The 27,848-nt window shown below is 20.8% G+C and overlaps 1 protein-coding gene across 4 annotated transcripts in view; it reads left to right on the top strand.

Annotated features, from left to right (window-relative positions):
• The window catches only part of LOC112596125 (acetylcholine receptor subunit alpha-type acr-16-like), a 188,422-nt gene that overhangs the window by 124,950 nt on the left and 35,624 nt on the right, over positions 1-27,848 (top strand). For all 4 annotated transcript variants that reach the window (XM_025341625.1, XM_025341628.1, XM_025341627.1 and 1 more), the window contains exons 2-3: positions 20,668-20,807; positions 24,876-24,920. In XM_025341625.1, coding sequence (XP_025197410.1) covers positions 20,668-20,807; positions 24,876-24,920 — 185 coding nt within the window. The remainder of the gene's footprint in view (positions 1-20,667; positions 20,808-24,875; positions 24,921-27,848) is intronic.

The following is a 27,848-nucleotide window of genomic DNA, read 5'->3' as shown; positions in this document are numbered from 1 at the left end:
AACGCAAACAAAAGTACCAATAGTTTACAAACCTTAAACCATGTTCAATGGAGTGCACAAAATAATGTCTAAATCAATGTATACAAATATCTTGTTACACCTAAATTAGATTATGGATTAGTCTGTTATAAAAATATTCTAATCCTAATTTTATTTAAAAAAAAAAATGATATTATACATAACAGTGGTGTAGAGTTGCAACTAATAGAACTGTCGAGATAAACCAATTCCAAGTATTTTATACATTTCTAAAAAAAATCCATTCACATTCGTAAATTAAATTAATTTTTTTCTAAATTATATACCTTTCTTTTTATAATCTTTAGAAAACCCAACAATGCCATCTTTTAATTTTACATCGTTTGGCAAATATATATTTTATACAAATTGTATCTCAAAAAAACTACTGAGTTGAAGGATGATGAATGAAAAATTGCTTACCAATATTGATCTATGTTTAATCATCAAAAAAAAAAAATAACGTGGTGCTTTTTTTATTGAGAGGAGAGGGGGTGCCAACATTTCTTATAGATACTTCTTCTAAGTTCTTTGCTCAATCGAAAACAATATCAAAAAATCATCAATTTTTTTAAATATATTAAAATGTACAATTAATTTAGGAAAATCATTGTATTCAATCATATACTTATTATTATTGTAAATTAATAACCTGTTTTAAATTTTTATCAAGAATCATAAAAAAATAGTTAATAAATAAATATGAGTAATAACAATAATTATAAAGATTATAACATACTTTGACCTTCTTCTACCCCTAGATTTAAATACTACAAATGGCAACAACAAGTAAAAATAACTTAAATGTATCTTATGTTTTATTTTAAACAATGATAAATAAATTAAACTTTGAGAAACTACTATACTATAACTTAACATTATATGTATGCAAAATTTAAACAATAGAGTTATTGAAACTTTGCATACAAATTACTTTGAAGTCGATGTGAAAAATGGTTACTGGTTAGGTACTTTATATTGAAATTCAGAACCAATGAGTTATATCCACATTTTTCAAATTTGTTAATGTTATACTTATATTATTATTGCATGATAATATATAAGTTTAGAGACATTTAGAAAAATTAAACTTATTTAAATTGAGATAGTATTTAATAAAATAATACCAAACATTTCATATAATATCTTCGTAAATAAATAACCATATTATAATAATTAAACAATAATTTCATAATTTTGTTACAAAAAAAAAACCAACACGTTTAGGTATCTTGATTATTTGTAATTGTATCACAGTATTGCATAAATACATAATACAACTTTTTATTCATCATTAGTTCAACTTAAAAGAAACCCATTAACAGAATACGCAAAATTTATATTATTTTAACAAATATCATGAAAATTAAGATTAGTAATGTAATACAATTACTTAAAGCTTAAATGTTATATTACATTATTTTTCTTCAAAATAAATACAAAAGAAAATTTTAATTGACTAAAACAATTATTTATAGCAGAATCAAGTCATTTAAAATTAAAACTAAAATATAACTGCGATAAGAATAATTTAATATAAAACCAGATCCATTAATTTTATAACTATAAGAATCAAATGGGTTGTACTCAATAACAATCATTAAAAAATATTATTAGATTTAATCCGATAGAAATATAATCCAATTAATTGAATGTACCCAGAGATAAAATTACAATATATTTTTTTTCAGTAGACATACCTATTTTATGTTCTAAAAATTATTTAATTTTTACAAAGGTTCGTAATGAATGACATAATTGATTTGTTAATTAGTTTAGGAATAGAAAGTAACTTACAATATTTATATATTATGAAATAAATTAAATAATTTATGTTTAAATTCAATCAAAGTCAAAATACATTTAAATAATAAATTTAAAAAATAAATATATATGCTACTTATATAAAGACAAAAATATTATCATTTTGATGGTACATAAATACATGATAAACACTAGTATTATTTAAATAAAACATTAAATATTAGTATATTTCTATTCATTAGTTATCAATATTAAATACTTGTGTATTAGTTAGAACATATTTTTAATTACTAAATATATCATTTTAGTGTCTTCATTTTGAAATATATACATCAAGATATTTTTTATTTATATAGATCCGGAATACTATGTAATTTGATAGTTAAATATGTAAATATGTAATAAATATATTATACTTGTATATTAATTTGTAAAACTAAGCTGAAACAAAAAAAAAAATGTTATGACATAATTAATTTCAAAAATCGTATTACGAAATATTTAAGTGTAATTTTTGTATTCCACAAGATGATTTTTTTAGCTTTTGAATGCGAAAATTATTTTTTTGCCATGAAATATTTTGTAATTTACATAATGCTTTTTTTTTTTTTTAATTCAAAAAATGCATTTATGAAATTACTCTTCTAAAAATTAACATCTAATCACGGGATATAAATATGTAGGTTTTGTTTCTGGTGAACCTCTCTTTATTTTATTTACATTCAACACGTAACGTGCTTTGTGAATCAATTCGGTATGTACAACATGGAGATAAAAAGCTTCCAAAACTACGTGACATGAGTAACTTTACCTGGTATGTCATATATTTTTTTTGTATTTATAAACATATATATATATATAATGTATAAGAGGAATACTACTACTCTGTACCACTTTTTTTTATATTTTGATTTACACATAGTATTTTTACTGAGGTATTGGCAAAACAGTGAACAAAATATTATTTATTTATCAATAACTAATTTTCGTATATATAATAAGTGTAATTGATCATAATGTATTTGACTAAACGATTTATTTAGGGTATACACTTTTATAACAACCATCAAAATAGATTTTTCAAATTAAAGACATAGCTCGAAATGTTTAGCTGTATTTTAAAAAGTTGCTAACTTTGTGAAAATGTATAAAGAAAAAGTCCTATTAAATATTTTTATGTCAGAATGAAAGAGAATATTTGAATACATTAACGAACCGTTAAATAAAGTTTTAACGTTTCCGACATCTTTATATATAAGTATAATATTTATAATACACATAATCTCAATAGGTACACGAAAAGTAATTTTTCATTTTTACTGAGCAACTGAGAAAATTAGTATCTTTATAAATAAATCGAGTGCACTGTGCACTACTTTTGGCAAATTTACATTCGTAAGTTAAGATTCAAATATTTCCACAGGAATATTTAATATTGTTCATTAGCTAATATAAGAAATAATTCATTTTTGTTTCTATGTCACATGCAGTAAATATAAAATAAAATATACACACACACACACACACACACACACACACATAATATATTATTCATATTTATAATCATTACACTATATATTAAACCGTTTGTAAGATAAACTAATATACATTTTTTAATATTTTATAGAAATAATAAAATTTAATTTTCAAAGTTGTTTAATTTTATATAAAAATGCCTATTTTAAATTTAATCTACACTCAAATAATATGCACAAATATGTATTCAAATTTTATTATTTATTTATTCACGTGACTACTACATACATTATTATATCAACTTTATTTGTATTAAATTTGTTGGAAATGAAAGATTTTAAATACAGAAAAAAAATATGATATTGTCTCGTATGTATTACAGTTTTAATAAGATAAATATTATTTAAAAATAACCGTGCAAAATTATAAACAAATAATTGTTACTTCAATAATCAAATATTCAATAAATCTATTTTTTATGTTTTAAAAACAATTTTACAAATTTTAAAAAATAAACCCATTTTATGAAAATATATTCATACTAACTACCGAAATTATGTAAAAACATTATCATATACAATAAATTCAATAAATAAATAAATAAATAAATAAATAAAAATAACTTGATTTAAAATATAAAAAATTAAAATGCTAACCAATTTTAAATATTATGTAAGTTCACGTGTGTGCTATAAATTTTTTATTGATTAAAAAATAAAAAACAAATTAGTAAAAAGATATTTTTTCATAGATAATTAACTAAATTACATTATTTAATATTTCAACGAATCGAGATTTATAATTAATAAATTAGTGACGATAATCAACTAAATACTATTTTGTATTTGTGATCTTTCAAATAATGCTGTGATGTATGATACTACAATAGCTGATTCCTTGATTTAGCTCGGTGACTCACACAAATGGGAACAGAAGTGTCGATTTACACCTTTATCAAAATAGGTGATGAGTGGTTGGATAATTAATAAATTTACTGGTGTATTATTTTTTTTTTAAGATAAACTAATAACTATTACACTATAAATCAACGTTATCGATGTAAAAAATCGATTAATACAAATTTTTGTTTTTATATATTAAATTGAATAGTTGATGATACATCGTCAACAATTTGAACATCCCTTCGGAAAATGAGTTTGCGTCACTGATTTTTAATAAAGATTCTACACGCAATATATTACTCATCTTATTTATTTTTTAAATTATAGTCAAATTTTTAAAGTTAATCTAAAAATCACAGTTTAGGTACATTAGATAATTTCATTCGTTTCAAAAGATTAATTAATCAATTTATTTACCAAGATTTTACCAAAATAGTTTTAATCATTTTCTGATGATTTAAATATCATTCTAAATAAATTTTAAATATTTAATATCTACGCAAATAATCATTTGTTTCATTTACGAGTACACCTCTCAATTTAATTTTATTAAAACTCTATTCAGTTTTATTATTTCAATCAGAATTTTTTTAAATTAGCAAGGAATCACTCAAATAGCAATCATTTGTTTGACTTCCTTTATAGTGTTGTAATGTATAAAATATGTATTAAAGTATTCTAAAAATTTTAATCTGCTGTTTACATTTAATATATAGATACATTATAAATATCTTCTATATATTAAGTTTTTCAAATACGATAAATATATAATTTTTTCACATTAATATCTAAATTGTATTTCTATTTACTTTAGTACCTAACTAAATTATATTTATTTATTAATAGTAAAAAAAAAATCTATGCATTTAATACGTTCAGAATGTTATGACCATTGAGCGACTGTGAAAAAAAATATTTTATTGATTTAATTATAAACTATCTATATAAAAAAAAAACAAAAATCAAAATGATTTAAATATTGTTACTCAATAATAAATTTTTTTAATTTATTATAAATTATATTATCTATTTAAAATTAAAATATATTATAAATAAAGATAAAATGATTTGTACACAATATCATTAAAGTCAAAACAATTATTTATCTATTTTACAAATGAAATGTTATTACATAGTTCGTAAGAAAACCTATCAATTGATTTATTATACAACTTTTCAAAAATAAAATTAATTTTGATGACATAAGTATGATTTATTTTTAGTTAAATAGACTTAACTATTGAACAATAATACCACAATAATCTGCTATCAAACTTAATTAAGTATACACTTGATGCATTAAATAGTGTTTTAAAATATATTAAAAGATAATATCTATTTTTCTTCTAAGTACAATAAATAAACTGAAAACAATCTAGCTAAAAACATTTTTCAAACAAAAAAATCTTTCAACCAAAATGCGTAGTTTGTGCAATTTAAAATATTGAAACCAATACACACAATACTGTTATATACGTAATAATATTTTTAGGAAGTATAGTGTTAGATTTATAAGATCCTAAATTTGAAAAAAAAACACAGCCTTTCTACTAACAACGACCAATAACTAATAGGTATATACTGAATGATTGAATGATAAAATTACCAAAATATAATAAGTCATTCACAAAAATATTATTTAAAAATATATCTGAACAATATTGTACTATTAGTACATATGGTAACATAATTACAATTAACTCAGTCTAAATTGTATTATCTAAATATTAACTTCAAACTTAAATTACAAAATGTATAAATAGCACAAGAGCAAAAAAATATGCGTATAGTGTTGTACGCTCACACTTTTAAGCTTGTTGAAATAATTGAAATAAATAAAAAGTAATCTGTAACTGTCAATATAAATCAAGGGTCACATGCAATAGTTAGATAGGATCCACAATATTTATTAAAATAGGCAAAAACCAATCGGGAAAATTCCGATTTCCCGGCGGCCCTATACAATCCAGTTCACAATTCTTAAGACTATACACTATCCAACAGTTATTGTCAGAAAGGTTCATGGCGTAAAGCGCACACTATTTTACATTTATATATTTGCATATTCATATTATGTTTTATTTATAAATATAAATTATTCAAGCACATAAACGATGTACGAAGAAAGAAAATATTTATCCCGTTAAAAATATCATGGCGAGATCTTTTTAAATTTAATACATATTTGAATTTAAAGCTAGGGGTTATTAATTCAACACAATCAAGGGTATTTATCAAAAATAAAAACTTTTAATAATTTCTTATAGAAAATATATATATATATATTATAATTACATTTTGAAATCCTTGTAGTATTTTCAAATTCTTTAAATAATTATTTGAAAAATCTCGCTTTTTCAAACTATTTAGTTAATATTTTTATCGGAAGGATTCATGAGTGCTAAGTAAAAATGTAAAAACTAATTAAAATTAAGATAGTAAAATTACTCTATGGTCTAATAAAAAACAAAATAATATATCAGATTTTATTTATTTTATTAATTTTTTATAAACAAAGAAAATAGTTATAGAATAAATATTAAGTGAACTCTAGTTTATGTGTTAATAATAATTATCAATTCGATACTGACTTATTGCATACGAAAAACGATTCAAAGTAAGACGGTTTATAAATTATCAGCCTCATATAAATGTTTTATCATGTATTTATATTGGTTTAAATAATTTATTTTTTTATAACTAATACAATAAATTAAATTGATTTTTACAAAAATAACATATAATTAAAAATAATATATTATTATAATATTATTTCATATAATATTACTACGTAAAATTAATTTTTATTGAATTAATTACAAAACTGTATTTTTAGTGATATTGATTTCTTTAATAAAAATGTTTAAGGCATATTTTAATCTATTTTCATGTTATTATGACAATAAAAACAGTATTGTTATTAAAACTTATAGAATAAAATCTAAAAATTACTTCTCATTTCAAATACACACAAATAACTTAAAATTAGTCAAAATGTATAATATCTTAAAAATTGTATTCATGTTTCTTTGTTTATAAAATACATTCGTTAGGTATTATATTATTTTTAACTTTAATGAAATAAAAAAAAAAAAATTGAAATTTTGAAAAATATCAAACTTGTATATTATACAATCAACTTTTTTTTATGAAAAATCAATTTTATTTATTTAATATTCATTTTTATGGACGAATCGTAAAAATTGTTATCAATATATTTCACTATAAAAAGAAAAGTAAAAATTTTCAAATGACTATAAATAACTCAAAAAGAGCCAAAAAAAAAGTTTAATGAAAATTACACTAAAAATAAACTTCAAAATAATAATGCAAATTTATATTTGATAAATATTTTAAGTACCTATGGTAATTAGTTTTTTTTTAATTATAAATACGTATTTTTTTCGTTTTTTAGCCATTATTTTAATAACTAGAAAGCATTGTTTACTCTTAACTACAAAAAAAAAAATTGACTAGGTCCGTTTTTCTATCAGGAATCACACTTGAAGTTTAAGATTGAACCTTTTTTTTTCTATAAAGAATGTCATTAGACACTATTATAATAGTAATAAAAAACATTAACTTCATAATTTTATTCAAAATCTAAAAAACACTTAATGAGATGTTTTTGAATTTATTATATTATTAATAATCACTTTACTTTAACACAATATAAATTATGTACATTATACATAAAGGTGTACATAACTTTTTTTAATATTAAAATAATATGTCTTATTACCTTTATCATAAATTTAAATTTAAATTCATGATTTCCATTTATTATACTATGTTCTAAAACTTCAATATTTATAAATTTTTAATAACTTTTATAATATTTAATATTGTTTTATTTTTAATTTCCTTAAAAATTTACTATAAACATGTTTATTTCTTGAATGAACCTTAAATAAAATTGTTATATTATTATTTTTAAATATCTCAAAATTCAGTTAATTTACAAATTACATATTCAAAATTATTAGATATTTTGATACCATTTCTTTATAAAACTGTGTATAATTATTTTCACACTTATTTTTTTAAGTGAATATTATATTTCTATTATAATACATTAAAAAAAAATATGAGGACAAGAAATCTTATTTAATTAAAAATTTTTAAAAAAATGTAAATATTATGATTATGATGACCACAAAAAAATTTAATATAATTTTAATAAATTATTAAATATAATTAAAAATACAATATTTGTTATTTATTTATAATCATTATTATTATTTATTTTATATCAACAGCTAATTAAACATGAATTATTTTTTCAAACACTGAATTAGTTAATTTAGTCTAAAAATAATAATTGCTAAATATAAATAACAATAAATCTGGTAGTACATTTATACGTTCATAAAAATAAATCGCATAGATATAAATATGAAAAAAAAATATATGAATTGATTTTATATTTTATAAAAAGCAGAAATCGTGTTTACTTATATAAGCTTCATGGTAAAATATTTTACACTCGGCATTGATTCTAATCAAACAGTATGCTCTTGTAATATGAATTTCTTAGTTCTCAAAAACTAAATATTACTGATGAAAACCAATTATCTAAGTCTAACAAACAATATAATATATTCTACAGCGTTACGCTTTGTCACGGTTGTGAGAGTATGAATAAAATATTAATCCCCATTTACAAGTTATAAATGATTTTCATTCTCTATAATTAGTCAAGTTTTCTAGGATCTATACTCATTCTCAAATTTATTAATGCCAAAAGTCTGATTATCACATTAATTTAATTTATTATTTTACGCACTATTTGACGTGGAATAATAACAATAGATACCTATTGCAAATATAATCAACCATATTATTTAGAACTTAATTTGTATATTTCTATACCACAACTGAATAAACAGCAATTATTGTATGCAAATATAACTGAAACACATAATTTGTTTATTTCACATTTACACACCTTTGCGGAACAGTTAATTTTAAATTTAAATAATTAATTCAAGTAATTAGTTTTCTGCAAATTAAGTGTCATTTTCTATGTTTTAATAACTAATTATAAGCCTAGCTAAAATACTAAATAAATACAATGATCTTAAATTTGAATATATTTCACTTCACATTTAGCATTAATTAAAAGTAAAAATAACTGAGTATATATGCTTTAGTAAACGTAACATCAGTTACCGTATTATTCAAAAAATGTTGACCTTTTAATTTGAAATCAATAACTATTACAATTTTATTTTAATATGATTTTATATATTGCAAAATATTTTATGGAATTCAAGTTTAATCAAATAGAAATAATAAATAAACAAAATATTTAATAAATGTTTAAAAGTGAAAGAAATATACTTATATTTTCCAATCAAATATTATTAAAGAAGTAAATAAGTCTAGACATTTAAAACAAAATAGAATGGCATTTTTTCCTTATTATTGTGACAAAGTTTCATAAAAACTATTTGCTTATTATACAAAATGTATCAATATAAACACATTTCCAGCATACTATTCTATCTATTTTTGAATTAAGCTAACATAACTTGATAAAATCTAAAAAATCATATTTTTAAAAGTTGTTAAGATAAATATAGTGAGATATATTCTGTACATATACATAAATCAATTCATAATATTGACTATACTCTAAATTTAATTTAAATTATAAATCGAATAAAAAATTTTACTTTGATCATCAATTCAGTTTAATGTTATTTTGTTTTTATTATTATTACCTATTATTGTTGTATTGTACCTATACCTAATCTCGTACATTGGAGTCGTAGAAATATTATTATTCACAAATATTTCTTTCATTTTAATTAAATTTAAAAATAAAAGCATATATTTTAAATAAATACGACAGTTAATTACTTTTCTTTTTTCGCTTTTCAGTTTTTAATATTTAAAAAAAGTGCTTTGTTTTCATAACGTTTATTATTATTAATTATATATATATATATATATATATATTTACATATTCATATAATAACATTAAAACCGTCCGTTTTAAACTTCTGTCTTGAATGTCGTCATGGCTAGATCGTTAACTTACTTATCTCTCCTTGCGAAAAATTCTTTACACCACACAAAATTGTCTACATTACCTACGTACCTGTACAACTGTATAACAACCTTCATGTGGATACTTTTATGTTTATTTTTTTTTTTCTAGAAAAGCCGTAGGGGATACTGGCGAATTTTGTCCTCTTAAAGTACCGCCATTATATTTTCATATTATATCGTTAAAGACATTCTTTTGAAACAAGGTGTTAAAGACAAATGTCATACTCTTTACTTCTTTAGTTGACACTTTAAAGTAACGATAACGATTTTCTAAATTGCGTACGTTTTTGAGTACATGCATGTGACATATTATTATTTATTACACGTTGACAATTAAAAATAGTTGATTATAAATCCTATGAAATAATTAATAATTAATAATTAATAATTTTTAACTTTTTTTATGATTTTAACGAAATTCCTATATTTAAAGACTATAGTATTTAATATTATATTGTCCATTAATTATTATTATAGTGATACAAATAACATAGGTAAATAACCTATTAAAGATAGTATTAGTCTATTAAGTAATTTTATAAAATAAGAATTTTAATATCTTATCATCTTATGTAATAAATTGTATGTACAATGTACGTAATATATTTTTCGTATCCATTCTATTATACTTTAACATATAATAATAATACATTTTTATCATAATTTATGCATGACGTATATTCCTGAATAAACTTCACATCACTGATATTAGGTATGTGTTTTTATACATGGTTTATTACTTGTCAAACGAGTAATTAAGCTCTTGTAATTTAATATGTCTAAAAGATAAACTCTTCATTCCAATATTAATTAATCATTATTTTGCGTTAAACCACAGGTAGGTACCTACATTTTTCGGCTAAAAATAATTTAGCGAATAAAAGTTGTAAAGGTTGCAGATTTTATTATAAAACATAATATAACGTTATTCATCCGATGAATCATATTTATATTTAATTAATTTATGTATCTTTTTTTTTCATATGTTACCAAATATTTTGATAAATTGTATTAATAAATTTGTTCATTGGTTATTTTCATAAAAAAAAAAAAATTGGATTACTCATTACTTATTTTATTATTGAAAAGGAGCTTTATCGACATTCAGTTAAATTCAGTTACATAATTATAAACAAAATTATGTCTTAAATAAAGTCATTCAAAAATAATAAATTATCTATTCAATGTATATTCAAAACGTATATTAAATTATTATCCACATTAATTTTCAATACAAGATATTTTATAATTTATTTTCGTACAACATTTTAATAAACGTAATTGAAGTATAGAACTGTTGGAAATATATTAATTTAACACTCAAATACAACATTAAAGTTTGATCAAAAATAAAAAAAACACTGAATTTCTTGTATACTTCGTAGTATACTACTATTTATATGATCGGTGGTGAGTTCGTAATAATTTTTAAAATAATGGATAAATAGGAAAAAATTTGAAACAAAAACTAAAGATTTATTGTATTATGTTCTAAGCATCATTAAATTTTCAAATAGATTCGATGATTTTATAGCCTTGTATAGACTTACAAAATTTATTGAGATTTTACTACATAAAATGGCTCATTTTTAAAATTAAGACTTTGAATTTTAATAAGAAGTACTTAATGCAACAAATATTGTATTTATCTATAATAATATGGTTTAAAATGTTTAAATACTTATGAATTAAGTATTTTAACAATTATATTTGATAGTTGAAATCAGTTTTCTTATTAACTAGGTAAAATAATTAAAATATGGTTGCAGAAGTGATTACATCCTAGAATATAAAAAAATATATTTCGGAATAAATTTTACATAAAACGTATAAGTTTAATGGATAAATAATTATATAAAAAGTAAAGTTATTATCTTTTAAATAAAAAAAAAAAAAAAAATTGTGTTGGTACCTAACTTTTTTATTTAAAATTCTAGGAACATAATTCTGTCAAAAAATATTTAAAAATAATTAATTATAAATTATCGTATTATAAAAACTAATAAATTATATATATATATATAGATTTAATACATTTCGATAAATAATTCATCATTTTTCTACAATTATCGACAACTCCAAAAATAAAACAGACAATGTGCACATAATGAAACAAATCAAAACTTTAAAGAGCTATAATATAATGTCTCTTTTCCAATACTCAAAGAATATTATGTAAATATATTTGAGTAGTTCATTTCTAAAATAAAATAATTAAAAATATGCTAAAAAAAAATAACCGTTGAAAAACAAACCAATAAATTCTATGTAAATATCATAATATACAAAGAGTTTTAAATGAGCCTTTTTTCATCAGCTTTTTTAATATCACAACGTATTTTTAAATGTTTATTTTATAACTTATTTTAATATAAAAGTAAATATCAAAAGAATTCAAATAAGATAGGTAAAATTATTGTTATAACTCACAAAAAAGTATGAAAATATTATATTTTTTTTAAATATAAAATAATCTAATTACGAAATGGCTTATTCAATGCAACTGTGTCATCACATGACATTATCAATTAACAACAATGTTTTTTTATCATGTGTACAATTGGATAAGCTAATTTTTTAACCTTTATTCAAAATAATTATTCCTATTTAATATTTATTCTAGATGTTTATTTCAATAGGAGCATGTAATCAAATAAAATGTATAAACATTTTATTTCAAAAACACTTGTCTAATTAGGTAAATTATAATCAAATTAATAGTCAACAGGACAAAAAATAAATTATATGAAATTAAACTATATAAAAATAATCAATATAATTTGAATAGTAATTTATTTATAAGAACTTTTTTATTGATCTTAAGTATTCTTTCCTATCTATAATCTATATGTGTTTTTTTTTTTTTTTTATATAAGTTTTATTGTAAGTTATTGTATGAAGTTTTGATTTTATACTCATCATACAGGAGTTTAATATGTTGGACCTCATACTATTCATTAGAAAACTGGGTAAAATAAATAATAAGTTTATGGTTAAAGATAATTTATTTTCGGGGTACAGTCAATTGGTCATATGAATTTTATCGTGGTAAAATTAGTGTTAAGAAAATTAGTCGTTTTCAAAATAATATGTATATTATATAAAAATTTTATTTTGTAATTTTTCTTAAATGAACATGTAAAAATATAAGTTATAAAAAATAATATAAGTGAAAAGTATTATTAATTATAAGCTATCCCTAATATGTATTCATCAATTAATTTTCTATTATTAGATGTTTTACATATTGTATTCATTCTCTTGGCGCTGTCATAATATTTCTTCCGTTGTCTAGGAGTTATTGCTCCAGTAAATGTTGAACCATTTTTAGATGGTTTAGCCTGACAGTTTAAATTTGTAAACACTATTATTCAACTTATTATCGCAAAACGTATACTAATGATTATTGTCCATTTGTACCAATATATAACGTTCTTAAACCAATATTCATGTTTTACGACGAAAATATACTTCGACCAGTTTATCTAACGACCAATTTACTAAACGATCAATTTTACCATGACCAATTTACGTAAACCCGTTAATTTCAATGATTATTTAACGTATTTATAATTAATAAAATCATAAGTTGCTTTGTTGTATCTTTTTGGCAGAATAATAATATTGCATTTCTTGATAAATATTTATAAAATAATTAAAAATTGCACTTGGTTTATCTTTAAATTTAATTTAACTTACATAACCAACCTTTTTTTTATGATACGGAAATGTACTATAAATTTATGAAAATAAATTTACTAAAATAATAACATCAAACCATTTATTTTGAAACTTTTTGAAATATACAAAGTCGAACAGCGTTGTCACATTTACAACTATAAACGAGCATAGATAATTCGATATTTTTATTTAAGTAGGTTATTGATGATATTTTATTATAATCATAATTATTATTAGAAATATGTAATACTTGTTTTTTTTTTTGATGAAATTTATTTTATAATTATGATTTTACTTATAAATTTATTAACATGATGGAATATTTATATTCTTATTATCTATTTAAATTGTTTGATATGGCACTATAATAAAAATATATTATTTTATAACTTAAACAAATTTAGCTGTATGCAATAAAAAACATTGGACTTATAAATTACTGATCGAGAAACTTTCACTGAAGAAATGTTTTAAAGTTTCAATATTTTAATTAAATTTAAAAATATTACTTCAAGGGACTATTTTGCATTATATTTTAATAAGATTTTTGATACACTTAAAATTTAAAAGTTCAAACCTTAAAGTACATTTTAAAATACATCTCAATGATTATGGTTTTGACAGTTTGATTGTTTTTAATTTTTTTTGTAATTATATTGTGTTATTATCAGTTATACGTTTTTTAACTTCATCTATCTTAAAATAATTTCTTGATATTTATTTATTTTTTTTTTTTTTTAACTATAGATTTATGTTCATATATAAGAAATTGAGCATGAAAATATCACTTAAAAGTTTCCACATTAACAAATAAGTGTTATTATATGGAGTGTGAAAATTATAAAATGCTTTAGTGCCAATTACTTTCATTCGTTTTTTCGTTGTTGCAACCAACATTCATATAGTTTTTTATTGACAACGAACAAACTGAAATAATAATAATGTGCGTTGATTTTATAAAATGATTCAATGAGTTATAACTTATTATTATGGTCAGAACTCGAAATCTTGGAACCTAATTTGTTTATTAAGCTATTTAATTCACCCTAACTTAGTTGACAAATTACAATATTACATTATCATTTTATAAAAAGTAAATAAAAAAAAAAAATGATTCTGGAAAAAAGTCCTCAAAATTATTATCTATTTAAATATTAATAGGGAAAGAATTAGTTAAACCGTAATGAATTTATATTTGATTAAAATGGATATATTACTGTATTGCTCTATAAAAATATCACGAAAAAAATAGGGCAAAAGTTAAAATTAAAAAATGTTTGAATGGCAAAAAAACAATAGCAAATAATCTTTACGAAATAATTTTGATGCTATATAATATCAAGTTTTATTACTAAAGACAATAATAGTAAAAATATTACATATTAAATAATACATTTTGGACAATATCACTTATATTTTATAGTTTTTCCATATTTTTATAAACAATAATAAAAATTAAATAGTCACAATGTATTATGTATTATAAAAAATTACCTCAATATTTAAATTTAATATGATGATATTGACTATATCTCGTATTTTTCTAATTAGTTCAAATTTCTTAATCAGTAACAAAAATAATACATGTACAAAAATTATGTTAATATGTAAATTATCATAATATTTAATTTAAAATTTTTATTTTATTGATAATGAATGAATTCTATATAACAAAATGTCAACACAAAATAAATTTAACATGCATAATATTACCTATGAACAAATTAAAATATGAAAGGTTCGGCATTAAACAACTCACATTATAAAGATTAAGGATTCAGTAATGATTCAACCACTTATTTTTATTACAAGATTTAAGGATAAAATCATAAAACAATATGAAATTGTGATAATTTTATTTATGTGTAGATTACGATCCACATTCCATTTTCTTACAATAATAAAATTGAAGGTACCTAATGTTATTATTATTATTATATATCATTAAAAAGAATTTTCTACATCACGCTATTATATATTTTTTCTTTTACTGTTAACACATATCACTATTTTTATTTTCATTATTTAAACTTTTATGGTGTTAAGTTTTAATTGATTATCGATTATAAAAGTTTAAAATTTAAAATTAAAGAATTAAATATTTGTTGATAATGTTGAATTATAATATTAATATTAACACTTAAATCATACATCACTACAATGTTCTGTAACATACAATGCACAGTGCTGGGGGATATGTTAAATAATTTGAATTAATTGATAAGTCATGCGTACGATAACCTAATCTCATTAAAAAAGTTCTGTCAACCTATATTTCTAAGGAAGTTTTACCATATACAATGGAATCTTGATAACTAAAATTGATAAATTGATATAAAAAATTGGAGTAATCAAAAACATTTTTTTTTTAAACAACACAAAAGCTTCCTCTTATAATTTTATTTACTTATGTATTTACTAATAAATGTATAACTTATGTATATATATATAGTTTGTATTAAAATGTAAAAGTATAAAGTAATAAATTTGTATACAGTTCGTATATAATAAAGAAAATATATACGATGTAATAAATAATGTAGCACTATTTTTGAATAAAATCATATATTTTTGATTATTTTTTATTGTTTGATATAAGGACCTATATCTATTGTCTTAAATTATGTTTAGCACAGAAAAAATCTCATATAAAATTTCTCGTTGCTCTTGAGTATATTCACGTACAATCTGTAAACCATCTAATGCCTAAGAAAGGGTAATTTTAAACAAAGGTCATTCTTCATCGTTATCGATATCTGTATGTCGAATAAAAATTCGAATTATACGCAACAATTTAACTAAAATTATTTCGAGTTATCGATAAATTCGAATTATTGAGGAAATCTATTACTTATATCAAATATTGTATGGCAGGAGCCAAGACATTCTTTTGAGTTTTCGAAAATTTGACTATTAGAGGTTCGATTTATCGAGGTTCAACTGTAAATACTTGTATTACTATTAAAGTAAATTTTTTTGAAAACTAATTTTGTATAAAATTATCTTTTTTTCCTCTATTATTTCAAAAATGCCTATATATTTTTTTTTTGTTTTCTTTCAGCAAAAAAAAAAAAAAAATAATAATAATAATTATTATATTATTCAATTTTCTACTAAAAACCAACCTCAGAGTTGAAAATTTAAAAAAATAACAGTGTAATTGGTCACTAAGATGATGGAAAAAAAAAAACAAAACACATTTACTATTGCTTTGTCCATGTAGAATTTACCAATATAATATAAAATATATATTTTATGTTTTCCAAAAAAAAAGAAGAGGCATTGAGTAATAAATCAAAATTGTTAGATTAAAAGTAAATTTCTCAATATTTCTTTAAATATAAGCTAAACTAAATGCATTATAATTAAATCGTATATTTAATTTCTAGTATACCTAATCTAAAATATTTAAAATACCAAGTTAGTTTTATTAATTGAAATATCATAAAAATTCAACTACTATTTAAAAAAATCTAAGTAATAAATGAATCTGGTATTTTATTTAAGCATATTACAATATTACATATATGACGTCATGTACCTAATTAACGACATTTTTTATAACTTACGAACAATAATTGTATATTATATTGTTTTCGTATGAACATCAAACTATAGTCGGTAGTTGAATAAAAAAAATATATAATTAATAAAATATTACTAATATTTAAAAACACCGATATTTTTAAGTTTATAATAAAGATTATCTAATAAATAATAATACACTTGATAATATGTTTACACTATAGCATATTTTATGTTAAATGTAAAAATTAGCATTAATAAATTAATAGATGTATAAAAATAAGTGTATTGTTTATACAATTTATTATTTGAGACTTTAAAAATCAATTTTAAAATGAATAAAATACTTTATAAGAATGAAAAAATAATTCACATAAGTTTTGACAGACTTTGACATTTTTATTATAAAAATGGTCTCTAAGAAATCAACAAAAACGAATTGTTCTACTGAATATTAGAATAGATATATTTAATTTTTAAAACTTTTGTTTAAATATTAAAAAAAAAAAAAAAAATTGTAGTGATCACTTTTAAATTTAAAAACTTTAAACTTATCGAACTATAACACATTTTATAAGCATATAAGTTTATATACAAATTGTATATATATATATTATGTTGGTTATAATAATTGTTAGCGGCGTCATAACTCAACAACAACAAGAAAAACGTATAAGAAGAAAAAATAAAAAAGAGAATTAGAGAGAAAAACAGCAAACCGCAGATAGAGAGGTGGATGAAAAACTTTATCATCTCAAAATAGTCTAGAAAATACGGGTACGACTATTGATTGTTGTCCATACGACATCTGGCGAGCTTACGCGAAATTTCTAAGGTAGGGATGGAGTTTAATTATGGGCCATACCAACGACTTTTACCGGATTTTCTGTGGCAACAGAGGGTTTGAAAAGGAAACGCAAACGCCAAACGCCAACTTTGCTAGAGAGTTCAATGGACTAGGCAGAGAGGACACATTAAAAGTATAATTTATTAAAAGAAAAAGTTATTCCAGGACAATAAATAATAACTTTATATTGTGTAGAAAAAAACTTATGTACAAAAATCTCGTCTGGTAAAATTGTACTGTGATTTAAATTTTTTGTTATCCAATATCGTCAGTTGTCAACAATATGTTCTCCCTATAACTTTTATAGGTTGATATCTATCTATTTACATCACACTAATTACCTGAGAAAAACAGTATTACAAGTGTAACTTTATATTGTAACTATCATTAGTTGACTGTCAGCGTTGTTCTCGACTTCTCAATCTAGTCAATAATTTTATACTCTAAATTATATGATTATCTTCAAATTTAATTTGTTTAAATTAAAAATTAATTTACTTTTATATATGACTTTATTATTTGAAACTACTGAACTAACTGGCACTCAATTTTGCACATATATTCTTTAAAGCTCTGGAAGTGTTTACAGCTTAATTTTTCATCTCATATGTTCATGAAAACCAAATATTATTTAGCTTGTATGTAGAATAATTGTCATTTGTTACGAAAATAAAAAAGACTTATGAAATATATATATATTACCAAAAATTTAGCAATCGACTTTAATAAAAATTTCAAATTCATCATAGAAATATCAGGAAAGCTTAAAGTTTAGTTTGAACTACATTTGAAAATATACTACATGTGGATTACCCACACCAGTCAAATTATTTCATAAAGTAGGGAAAACAAATGCTGATTTTCTGGTGAGCATAATGAAATTATTGATAATATTAAAAGATCAATAAATAAAGAATCTTTTGTTTCTAATTCTTAAGTATTAATGACAATATTTTACAATTTTAATAAAACATTTACCTTAAAAATAATTAACCACTATAATTGATTTTTACGAATTTCGAATAAACGGAATGACTTTCATTTTTTTTTTTTCATTTTATAAGGAACTGTTTATAAAATTTAGACGGTTTTATTCAAACACGAAAATGCGTAACGAAAATTTGAAACACTATACAATTTTGAAAAAGTTAATAGCTCAAACATAAATATTTTGAAAATTTTACTACGTCTATAAAATATTAATTTATATATATTTAAAAATATGTAAAACTAGTGTTGCATTAATACTTTTATTGTAATATTATTTTTTGTTTCATTTTTTCTTATTATTTTAAAAAGTATTAAATATTTTCTAATCCTCAAAGTATTAATTGATCCAATTTGTTACTAGGAACAACACACAAGTCGAAAAATATTGATAAATTATTATTACTCCAAAAGTTAGTTGACAGAAAAAAAAAACAGAAAAAAATTTACATCAATATAAATTTAATACATTAAATTTCCAATAAGAATTTAAAATATGAAAACCATAGTTCAATTTTTAATTTCAAAAAAAAAAAAAAAAATCAAATTGCTTACTTTTATTTAATATTGATTTAAGTCAAGCAACTTTAAATTCGTACAACACATTTCCATGATCATAATACCGACTAAAATATATATGAACCGAAATGCATAAATTAATTTGTAATTAATATTTCAGGGAAAAGTTACACTAATTAAAAACCAATAAACAGTATCATATTAATCCGATAATTATTTTTCCTTTTTTTTATATCCGCAATAATATTAAATCTAATATTAGTTTATTTAACATTAAAAAAAAAAAAAAATGTTTATTTTTAAAACGAATTAGATATTTAGATATAGTAATATATGGAGCTGAATCGCTTCATATAATTAAAGATGTTAATTAACGTTTACATTAGTTTCACAAGTTAAGTATATTAAGAATAAACCATTAGTCGTATACATACTTGTTACTTTAAAATTATCGTGAGTTGACTCATTTATTGTTTAATTTGATATATATAAATAACTTATTTCATTTTATATATCAAATTTAATCAATCTAGGTTATTTTTGAGCCAAATAATTACTCAAATAAGACTAAATATTAAATAAATAAATACTTCATTAATGTATGTTTAGCTCATTATTAATGGAAAATTAATTACAATATTTTAAAAAGTAATTTGTACAAAGTCTAGTTGTATACTGTTAAATTGTCAATTAGTTTTTTATCAGGCAATAGTATAAACAGTTGTAATTTCCTATTGACCATAAAATAATTGCGTATCTACTTGCTGTTTAATTTTTAATTTGAAATCAGTATTGTTGAATAAATGCATAAATTATAATTCATTATTATTATTATTATTATTATTTTTGTTGTTGTTATTAACTAAATTTTTCATGTTAATTTTGTTTCAGAGAGCGTTCAAGGCAAATTCGAAAGGCAACTGTTGGATGACCTCTTAATGGAATACAACCCTCTGGAGAGACCTGTATCCAACGAATCCGATCCACTTGAAGTTACATTTGGTATCACACTACAGCAGATAATAGACGTGGTCCGTATACTTTTGCAATGTATTTTATTCGATCCTAAAACGTTATTGTGTGGCAATAGTATAAAGTACAATTTACTCGATACAAAAACAAATAACATAAGGGCATAAATTCGTAGTTACTTTGAAACAAATGAACGTGTATAAATCATAATTATATTACCTATGCTGACTAACTAATAATTAATGATTTGTTTGTTAAAAATACAATTATTATCACCCGTTATAGTAGTACCTATATTCTATAATGCAAGATACAACGGTGATGGTCAATGATAATAAATTAAAAGCGTATTTTTTTTCATTTTAACATAAATACTCATTTTGGAAAAAATATTTTTTTGTTTTTAAAATATTCATAGAACATATAGAATTTTATCGTAGTGATTTAATTGTTTTACTTTTATATTTTTAAAGAACTAATTATTTACTTTTAATATTTACCATACAACCTATAATTTCAAATACAATTTTTTTTCTATATTTTTAAAATAAAGTGTTGGTAAATAGTTAAAAAAAAAAAAAAAAAATATTGATTGTTTTTAAAAATTAAAATTTGATTTTTTTCAATAACAAAAAGTGAATGGTAATAAATACGATAAAAAAATATTAAATTTATTTATATCTATCGTAAATATCCAATAATACTATGTATAATTTAGAAATGAAAGTATATTTAAAATATTAATATAAGATTAAATATATAAAAATTTTAAGAAGTACGCTGTAAATTTAAAATCAACATGTTGTTTTCAAGTTACACAGATACAAAAACTTGAAAAAATAGTAATACACACATTTAATACTAATAATATTAAACGATGTAGTTAACAAATATTGTCACATTATAATAGTAAATTAGTAATAAAATGTATTGGTTGGTAAATCGACATATCACAATATTGCAATTTATAGTGAAAATAAATATACAAATGTTTATTCGTAGATCGTTTAAAATTAAAAAAAAATAAAATGTTTATTATTTACTTTTTTTTGATTTAACGATATTGAACATTTAATGTAATTTTAAAGTAGCTGTAATGATTAATAAATAAATTATAACCAAAAATGTGACTTAAAATGAATTCTTAATGAATTTATCCTTTAAATATTTGAGCTATATTTTAAAATAATATAACATATTTTATTCTCTGTGTCGCTGTCTAGACAAGTTTTCTAAATAAGGTTTGTAAGGGACAAATCACGTTACTAAAATCCCTAGTGGTAGACCACCCTAAGATCAATAGAATTGGTTTACAAGATTTAACTTTAACACGATACAAATTACATAAGTAATATTGAAATATATTTCAATTTTAACAGCTTATAAGAATCAAAATCATAAATGTGTATGAGATGCAGTAAGATAAGAGTCAGGCTTAATATATATAGACTAACAAGATACAATCGATCTACCAACACTTTTGAGATTATATTATTCATTAAAATCTTACCTAAGACTCAATTTAAAATATGCTAAGCGAATATCACGTAAATAGATAATTTTGTATTAATGAATCAATTATCTTAAATGATTATTTAACTTTTAAATAAAAAAAAAAATAGTATATTTTCGCGATGTTAACAATATTTTAACTTCAAACACTTATAAAAAAATAAAAATAAATTTATCATAAACCATTTTTAAATTGTTATAATTACAACTCGTAAGTAATATTACATTATATTTTCAAGCTTTTGACGTATAAACAAACATTTCATTAATATAAATCGAAAAAAATAAACGAAGTTAAACATCTTTTATACCTATAAGGCTATAAATAATACAAAAAGTGACGGAATATTTTGAATATTAATTAACTACAAATATTGTTGATAATACAAATAAATTTTTGAAATTCGAATTAGATATTATTTATATTTAATAGTATTTATCATTATATTCAAATAAAATTTTAAAATAATTCAAATAATTCAGAAAGTAATTTCTGGCATTGTTGATTGAAAATTATACAGGTTAAATCTATTTGTTGACCAAGTTTTTATAACATTTAACTTCTTGACCACTCTACACCAGCATCTTAGCCAAAATAATAATAATTTCTATTACAGTGTAAATAAAACAACAAGTTAGTAACTAAATTAAATCAGTAGAATATCAAATCTATTTATTTTGGAATTAATGCTGATACCATTAGGACTGATAGCCGAATAAAAAAGCAACAGAGTCCACGCGTATTTCACATCTATATTTGACGTTTATTGTCTGGTTTATTATTCACAGTTAAATCTTTTTTACCTGCTCCTTATTACTACTTTATTCTGAACTCCTCAAAAATAGATTTTTTTCAGTGAAATATTACAACTCATTTTTTCTTCTACAAGATAAATGTAAGTATCCCTCGGGGCAATGATCTGTCACCTATTATTTAGTTATAACATTTATACCTTTAATACTCCAAAAAAACTTCTCTGGAAACTTATACCGATCATACTGCGGCTTTATAAATATCAAACCCAATCTTACCCAAGCTAATCCAATAAAAAAATACATACATAATATCACGTTGCCTGTAATGCACATCTCTAATCGATTCAAATACAATTAAATATTATAATACTGATACTTATCATCAATAATAATACGTGTACTCGATCACTCATTAAAAGTGTACATCAAGTACCTACCTAAAAAATAAATATTGCTGTTAAATTTTATTTTTATTCATTTTTTGGTATTTAAAGAATTAATTTGATCATTAATTTATATTAATTCAAAATAATTGATCTTATCTGCTATAAACGAAATATATTTTATGATTATAATTATTTGCTAAAACTGGGATCTATGTTTTAACTTTTCAGAACATAATTCTCACATTTAAGGCAATATTTTCCCTTTTATAATCATTATGATGCTGTTAATGAACAGAACCAATTGTTCAAACATATAGTTACAGTCACTACAAATTATCTGTGACATAAACATGATAGTTAGTAGTAGTAATAGTTCCAATCTTTCCGAATTGTTAGTTCATTTTTATGAAAATGTATTTCTACAAAATTCTTATCATCTCTAATATCAATAGGAGGTATATAATTTTTAGAAAATAATTATTATCTATTCCAATGACCTCTTCTGAAAAAAAAATCTTTTATGAACTATAGCAAATATTTCTATTCAAAGAAGAGTACATTAATATAACAAAAAATCAATAAAATGAGTGACATAGAAAAATGGCAATCACAATTACCATTTAATTAATGCATCCAGAAAGTAACAATAAATTAGGATCACTCTACTTGATATTATGAATGATTTTTATTAAGCTAAATTCTAACGAAAATCAACTTATAATTTAATTAAACACTTTCACAAGAAATTACATCTATGATATCTTAAAATATAATTATCAAAATACAATAAAAAATACATATATTTACCTGCTTAGATAAAATTATCTGTACAATATAATATTAAAGAAAATTTTAGAAATTCATAAAAAATATTATCATACTACAACTGTAACAATTTATAACTATTCAATTTGTATACACTATTTTATAACTACGATTTATTAACGTTTTTATTCACAAACTAACTAAATAACTGATAAAAAATTAATTAAGAAATGAATAAATAACTACCAGATAAAAAATAAACAACTTTTTTTTTCATTTAAAATGCATAAAATATACTTTTAAATTATAGACTACTGTACCTACTTAGGAAATTAAAAAAATAATCAAAAATTGTTATTAAAATGCTATAAAACAATTTAACGTGATTTCAAAAGTATTGTTTTATTTTTTTATCTTTTATTTTCATTATGATTTAAGGTAGACGTGTTCTGAATTACTAAAATGGAAATTTCAAATACATTATTATTATGACATTATTAGAGCTGTAAAATGACTATTTCTGTATTCGTGTAGCTATATTATATATATATTTAAAATATTATTTATGTGGACTCGTATTTTTACTAGTTCGCATTTTTTTTTTTAACTGTGTGATTACTGATTTTTTTTCTTAATAATTATAAAATAATTATAATTATATAATATTTGTAAGCCATACAATTATTTATTAAAATTACATTGTTTTAGGATGAAAAAAATCAAATCGTTATAACAAATGCTTGGTTAAACATGGTGAGTACTTTTATTATTTTAATTATGTACTAGATAGTATATTTTGATTTTTTCAACATAAATTATATTATATTATTAGTCTATTATTTAATCAGAAATTATTTATACTTATTGATTGAATCAAACATTTTTTAGATTTTTCAAAAATAAATACTTGCTTTTATCTATTATTTGATTTTTTTCAGAATTCAAAAATAACATAAATTAAATAATAATCTTCTTATAATATTACACTATGTAGTATTCACATAATATTGTTATGTAATATTTGAAAGGTGGAATCCATATAACTGTTTAACTATTTTTCTTCTTAAATAACTAATTAGTAGCAATGTGAAACTAAGATAATCTTTATTTTTAATCCAATTTTACAGATATTATAAAAATAAACGGTTTTTAAAGGTTCGTCTTTCTTAATTAATCTCCACTAAATTCAGTGTTGTATTATAATTATACGTTTGAAAGCAATGATAAAATATTAAATATTAAATTTAAAAATAATAAAGGTTCTCTAAAAAGTTTACTAGTACTTTAAATGCTTTGAAAGTTTACAATAAATATTTTGTTCAAATGATGAAAATTCTAGACTCGTAAACTATAAACCCTTAAATAAATAAAATAAAATCAGAAGATGTTCTATATTCTTAAAAAAAGAAAAAATATTAAACATACGTAAATTTAAAATTTTATTAAGTTAATTTAGCATATAACTATTCAAATAACATAAGATGAATACAATGTATCTAATGTACAATGTAACAATGATAATCTAAAAAAATGATGAAAAAAAAAAATTCAACACATTTTTAGATATTTAAAAAAAAATCTTTTAGTCTGATTTACTCAACTTGCTTTGGTAATTACTTTTTTAAATATTAAAGTTATAAAAGATAACACTTTTATAGTAGTTTTAATAGTTTTTAAGAATAATAATAATTATTTTCAAATGTATAAAACTATAAAAGTAACAATATAAACTATATTTGAAATAATAAATAATTGTACACCTCATGTATTTTAATTATTTTATTAGTTTTTGAGTAGGTACTTTTAATGTTTCAATATTTTTAATCATCACTATTTCTTGCAACTCGACACTATATTTAATTTTGGTAGTAGATATTTCTTTAAAATTATTATCACATCATTATTATATTACACAAATAGATAGCGACAGTTTTAGAATAAAAAATCATAGTATCATAGTCAATTTCTAAGACATTTCACAAGTCTTTGAAAGTCGTAACTCGTATTACACTAACATGCGGATATCTGATCTTTAAACAGAAAATAGAAACAACCTCAATCTTATTACTAAAAATCAAATCCTACCAAAGAGAATTCACTTTCGTTCTTCACATCTAATCAAAACTCTTCCATGTAGCTTATAATATAATAATATACAATCTGGTATTATACAAAGAACAACCAGAGCTTTTACTTTTATTTCATATTTGTGTGTTATATTTATCAACCCAACCAATCCTTAAAATCACCCAAGTCGAGGATTATGCAAATAACATAACAGTAGATAGATACATTTACATTGTAACATCGTACAGGTGTAACTCAATAACTGCTGTCAAAAACATAAAAAAAAAAAATAAAATGACATTTTTATGATAATCGGTATCAAATCGAATACATTTCTATCTACTCATATTCATTCACTGAAGTAATAAAAATTTTTCAATTTTACATTAATTCTTTAAAAATATATTTTTTTAATTATGATCATTAAAACATATGACAATATTTGTATATTTACTATAATATATAAATATATACTACTATATTAGACATGAAATTATAGAATATATAATAATATACTGCACTATTGTATTCCAACTCAATAATTAATCTGCTTGTATTTTATAGTTTTTGTTTTATTACCTATAAAAAAAAAAAAAAAAAATGATAATGGAATAATAAATATGTTATTAAAATATATATATTTTAATTTTAACATAGTTCCATTTTGGTAAAAATCAATTACAATATTACATATATTTTATTGTAAATTACTTTTTGCAATAAATTATTTCAGTTTTTAGTTCCTACCTTTTCGCAACACACATATAATACACTATAGATAGGTATTAGATATTTAACTACCTACATAAAATATATATCACATATCAAAGAACTGAAAGTAGTCAATCGATTTTTTTTTAAGGAAAACACATTTTTATAAGTTAACGAAACATTTTTATCTATATTATATTCCTGTAAAGAATAATAAACGTAAAAGACAGCCAGTTTACGGGTAAACAAAATTTAAATAAGTTGACAAAAATTTTTGACTATATAATAAATTTACTGTATACATGACCATATTATTATAATTGTTATAAACATTAAATACTTTGTATTTATACAAAGAATACATCACTATTAAAATGATCCAATTATCAAATATTTCCCTCTATTTAAAAAAGTCACGAGTATGTAACAAAAATAATTGAGAATAAATTATAAACTCTACAATTTTTCAATATTGTATAGTAAAAATATCACGAGTTAAAATATACAACAATATGAAATTTTTTATTTTATTTTTCTTTTTACAATACTTTTCACTTACATAATATTACGTATGTATTTTTATAAGCTACTTTATGAATATTAATTATACAGTATTATTCCATAGAAAAAAATAACTTATAAATAATATTTTTATCCAATTCTTTTAACATCTTAAATAAAAAAATTTTGTTAGTTACAAAAGACGACTAAACTATAATCAAACGTTATATATATATAAATATATTATAAAACATTTTCGGAATTTAAATTACTATACACTCATGCCCTTCAACCTAAGACACAATCCTCCGTAAGTATAACAACACTAGTATTTAAAATTGCGTTATTTCCAGTTACCTATAACTATATTTAGTCAGTACAAAAATATAATAGACTTTAAAT

Source organism: Melanaphis sacchari, unplaced genomic scaffold, assembly GCF_002803265.2.
Source record: "Melanaphis sacchari strain LSU unplaced genomic scaffold, SCAv2.0 Contig2_pilon_pilon, whole genome shotgun sequence".
In the NCBI taxonomy this organism is placed as follows: Eukaryota; Metazoa; Arthropoda; class Insecta; order Hemiptera; family Aphididae; genus Melanaphis; species Melanaphis sacchari.
The sequence above is the reverse complement of the archived record's forward strand: the minus strand, read 5'-3'. Positions and strand labels throughout refer to the sequence as shown.